The 4799-nt window shown below is 36.7% G+C and overlaps 1 protein-coding gene across 1 annotated transcript; it reads right to left on the bottom strand.

Moving 5' to 3' along the window:
* Positions 1-1490: 1490 nt before the first annotated feature.
* LOC120947088 (putative nuclease HARBI1) lies at positions 1491-4446 on the bottom strand. Its single transcript, XM_040362076.1, has 3 exons — positions 3594-4446; positions 2222-2581; positions 1491-2053 (listed from the first exon to the last, which is right to left on the bottom strand). Exons 1-3 carry the CDS (start codon positions 4294-4296, stop codon positions 2049-2051), a joined length of 1068 nt encoding a protein of 355 aa, XP_040218010.1. The 5' UTR covers positions 4297-4446; the 3' UTR covers positions 1491-2048.
* Positions 4447-4799: the final 353 nt, after the last annotated feature.

The raw sequence follows: 4799 nt of genomic DNA, 5'->3' as shown, positions 1-4799 counted from the left end.
AAATTTTTACTCAGCACGCAACATTGTTAAGTCATATATTGCCCAAAGTTGACTGCTATATAGATGCTTTCTCCAGTTAAATATCTCATTTGACCATGTCGTTGCAGATCTGTACCAAATATGTGTAATCAACATGACGTTTGTATTTGAGTTTTAGATGTTTCAATGGCCATCATTGATCAAGCTGGTTGGATGACCAATGAAACGTCTTTAGACAGTTATGTAGCTTTGATTTTATTTTCAATAGATATACAATTAATGTTATATGGGATTTTTTCTATGACATTATTGCCTCTGAAAACATTTCAAAAAAGGTTGAGAATTATGTGAAATCTATTTTTATCTATCAAGCATGTTCTAGTATTCATTACTGTTATCATTACGGTTTTCCTAATTGTTTGTATATACACGTTGAAATGCAAGTGCAACAATATTGTCAAATATTTGTTTTAACATGTATATTTTTTGTTCAAAAGCAGAACCATTTTTTTGTTGTAAGGCAAAAAAGTGGTAGGATTGTTGAAAAGTAGAAGTGAACTATCAATAATACTAGAGTTGAAGTTACAGAGTAGAGATATAATTCATCAGCACTACATAAAAGCATCAATCATATTCGTTTAATAGGAGAATACATCACATAACATCACGTCTACGCATTTGAAACAGACATAGTTGTCCCTTTGTCACAGCAGAAAATGTGACAGGTTTTTCATGCTTTTCTTCCGTCAGGAAGGCACACTATTGGATCTAAATTTTTTTTTTTTTATATTTTATCCACGTGGATGTAAATTATTGATATTTTCACTCAAGTGCTTGGATTTGTATCTGTACTCTGTGACTAAAATGCGCCATCCATTGTTGTTGTCACAGCAAGGACCATGTTTCTCTGTGTGGTTTTCAAAAGTAATGTGTATTTTCTCCTATGAAGAATAAAGCAAAGTAGCTGATAATTGCAATCTTGATATCACCTGTGTTTCTGTAAAGTTTAAAACAAAATATACATATTTTAGTTGCTGACGTCGTCTTCTTCGCCAGTAGTTTAATTCATATTAAAAAAACAAACATCCAAATGGTTCCATACTCCATCTTGCCCAACCATATATTTTTGATGTTGTGTTGGCTGTAATTTGACTTTCTGTTACTTTTGAAACCACATGTTATTGGTATGGAATGTAGGTATCATTTCCTGACTAATGAGGTTAAAAATGTTTCTGCAAGTTGTAGACGACCGCTTTTCCATCTTAAAAAATGCCCTGCCTGGAATAGTTAACATTTTAACTAACGTGCATTGTTTCTCAGTAATGAAATGAGTGATGGTAACTGCGGTGTGGGGTGGAGAGGAGAAATTAAAATATATATAACATTTGGGGTAATGGTAGATGACTATAGGCAACCAAAGGTAGAGTTAAGTGAGCAGTGATGAAGGTGATGATATACAAAACAATAAATCACACCAAAAATATAATATTATGATTCAATTATTGTGTTATTTATTGGTTTGCATATCAACGGCTTCTTTACAGGTCACTTACTCTCCTTACCTTAGGTTGGCTATAGCCATCTGCCATTACGCCAATTGGTGGTATTTATTTTAGTTTTATTTCATTTCTCCCCTCTCCCACACAACTCAGTTAACAGCACTCATTTCATTCACCATCTTTCTGGCAAGGACATGGTTTCAGGCAACTGCAGCATTTCAACTGTCTTTGGCACACAGTTCGGTCTTCTATTTTATTGCTTCTCACTAATGTCAAAAAAATGTTGGTACTTATTAGCAGATGAACAGAATTTTTGCGTGTATAACCCACACTTACACTTGTTGCAATAAAGAATTCAAACACACTTTTGTTTTGTAGAAGACTTTTAAGTGAAACTTTTATTTTATATGTTTGAAACTGTTAATGTTGAATGTTTTACAAGATAAAAAATAAATGCAAAAGAAGTAAAACAAAGTGAAAATACAAAAACAAAATAAAGATTCATTTTTTGGCAATTTTTGTACTCCTGTCTTAATTTTATGTTATTTCTCCAAAGTTTTTATAGTTGGGTTAACCTGAAATCATAAAAAAAACATCATTGGTTAATATTTGACATTGATAAACAAGATCAGCCCAAATAATTCATTTTACAGCATGTCTGTCTCTTCAACTTAATAATGCAAGTTTGTGATCATTTCTGATGATGTTTGGAAAATTAAAAACATGTTACGGTGGTTTATTACCTGAAAAATAGTTTGTAATCAGTTTACTTCTTGCTGCGTTTCCCCTGTGATCATTTTCCACTGGAATTGTGGGCATGTCATCCTCCACTGTGGTGTCTAGTTCCTCTTGTAGTCCTCCATGCCTTGCAATGTTATGGAGAATGCTGCATGCTAGGAACATATCAGCTACCTTACTGGGGGAATACTGAAGGAATCCACCAGACAAGGACATGCAACGGAAACGGCTCTTTAGGACACCAAAGCATCTTTCGATAACCACTCTTGTTTTGGTATGAGCAACATTGTAAGCTGCTTCTGCAGGAGAGGATGGCCTGTTGATAGGTGTTAAGAGCCATGGTAGACAGGGGTAACCAGCATCTCCTATAAATTTTAAAACAATATAAGTTTATTTGTAAGTATAGAAGAAATCATGCTAAACCACATGATGTATTGGTCAATTGTGTGGTCATTTTAGAAAATTTTCCATTGTTAGTCACATATGGATAACATACGTCTAATAAAGCACATTTTAAAATTATTTGGGGGGGCAAGGTTCTGGATTTGTACTTTTGATTGAGCATTAATGGTACTTAACTCACAACACAACAGCATACCACAGTTGTGGGCCATGATTACTGTAGTGCATGTGAATGTTATTAAAACAAAGCATGCTGGAGGAAAAGTCTGCCTGTCATAAATATTTCAATACTATAGTGCAGACCTCATATGGGACTATAACGGAGGACCAGAGGGACATGTATCTTTCATGTACAATACATATGCACAATGGGGGGGGGGGGGGGGTGATTGTTGTGCTTGGTAGTGCTGCTTGATGTTATGCATATTGGGGGGTTAACCTAAGGGATAGTGTTGAACTCCCAGATTTAAATATTAACTATACATTCAAGTAAATCAACTACTGACACAATTGTTGCATCTTATGCTGCAATCATTTACATATAGGTACTGTACTTAATTCTGGTGGGTGTTTTCTTTGGCACACCTTGGTCATGTGTGTTTTGATAAGTAGTTCCTGGCTCTCTCATGTGATGTCTTAATATGATAGTGTAATACATCACTTAAGCAAGCTTGAAGTAGTGACTACTTTTCAGTGCACACGGAACATGTGGAACAACAATACACCTCACATGAGAAAGGAAAGATTTGTGGACCTTGAACCAGGTGATAGCGAACTAAAAAGTACTTGAAAGTATTTTGGACATTTAAATTCTGAGTTTATTATTACATGTTTTTGAAATACTGATTAATGTAAAGCTGTTGAGCTGTCATGTTACTGATATAGCACTAATGTCAGTCTAGTATGGAATAAAAAAATAAATACGCATTTATAACTGGAAAACACACCATAAAATAAACAGTGGAGCACACTTACCCAGCAGCCATCCATTATTTTCTAAGTCCTTGTCCAGAGTATCATATATTCCCGATTGGCGCAATATATGGGCATCATGACAGGATCCTGGAAAGCCGGTGACAACATCACGGATTATGAGGTTTGAATCACAGATCACCTGGATGTTGAGTGAATGGTAAGCCTTACGGTTTCGGTAGATGTGCTCCTGTTCTGATGGGGGACATAATGGCACATGGGTGCAGTCTATTGCCCCAATGACATTGGGCATTCCTGCTAGGTCAAAAAAAACACGTTTTATTTGATCCCGCTCTTCACGTGACTTGCCCATATGTATGTATTTTGGAGCAAGTTGTCGCAGTGCTTGCAGGACCTCCACCAAGCAGCGGGAAAAACTGGGTTGTGAGATGCCAACAATCTCACCACTGACATGTTGGTATGAGGCCTTTCCTAAAAAATGAAGTACTGCCAAAAAACGCACAAGACCTGGTACTGCATTACTTCTCCGCGTGCGTGTTTCTAGGGCCAAGTGTATTTCATCATACAGGGAATGTATCATGGGAGAGGATAATCTGAATTTGGCTATCACCTGGGTTTCAGTAAATTGATCCAAAAAGGTACGTGAACGAAATACACGTTTCTCTATCTGAACGACATTCTGACGTGTCCTTCTTCGCCTCTGGATCAGTTTCAGTTCAAATAGAGCACATCCAAATGGTTCCATCTTGCACAAAACTCCTAACAAAATTTACTACAAGCCTGAACCGCCAAAAAATTCCTCTCAACAAATGAAATATCGCCTGGGAAATGTCATAACGCCACCCTCAGGGAGGTGCTTATTTAACGATTGCTTAGCGATTGCTTAGCGATCAATACGTTCAATAACGACTCAAAACTAAAAATATCGGTTCCGTGTAGTGAAACGTTATTTGATGATTTTTACAAGCGTTAAATCGTTTAGTGAATTGGACTTGCTTCAATAACGTGTGAAATCGTTTACATAACGACCGGTATCGGCAAAAAAAGCTTTGTGAATTGACCCCATTGTATTCTGACAGAAGCCCCCACAGCTGTCAAAATCCCAGCAGCTGGTCTTTTTGATCGACTTCTGTCAAGCAGGGTCTGCCACACACTGATAGAAATTCAGCCGACCCCTGCTGCTTAAATACAGCTGTCAATACAGCAACCCAGATGCATACGGTAACCAGTGCAGTTTAGTTTATTTAG

This window comes from Rana temporaria, chromosome 8 (assembly GCF_905171775.1).
Source record: "Rana temporaria chromosome 8, aRanTem1.1, whole genome shotgun sequence".
Lineage (NCBI taxonomy): Eukaryota > Metazoa > Chordata > Amphibia > Anura > Ranidae > Rana > Rana temporaria.
The sequence above is the reverse complement of the archived record's forward strand: the minus strand, read 5'-3'. Positions and strand labels throughout refer to the sequence as shown.

Excerpts from the sequence above, each read along its gene's own strand:
- LOC120947088 (XM_040362076.1), bottom strand. The coding sequence starts at position 4,296 with ATGGAACCATTTGGATGTGCTCTATTTGAACTGAAACTGATCCAGAGG. Across the intron at positions 2,582-3,593 it reads AAATAATGGATGGCTGCTGG|GAGATGCTGGTTACCCCTGT; the intron begins GTAAGTGTGCTC and ends TAAAATTTATAG.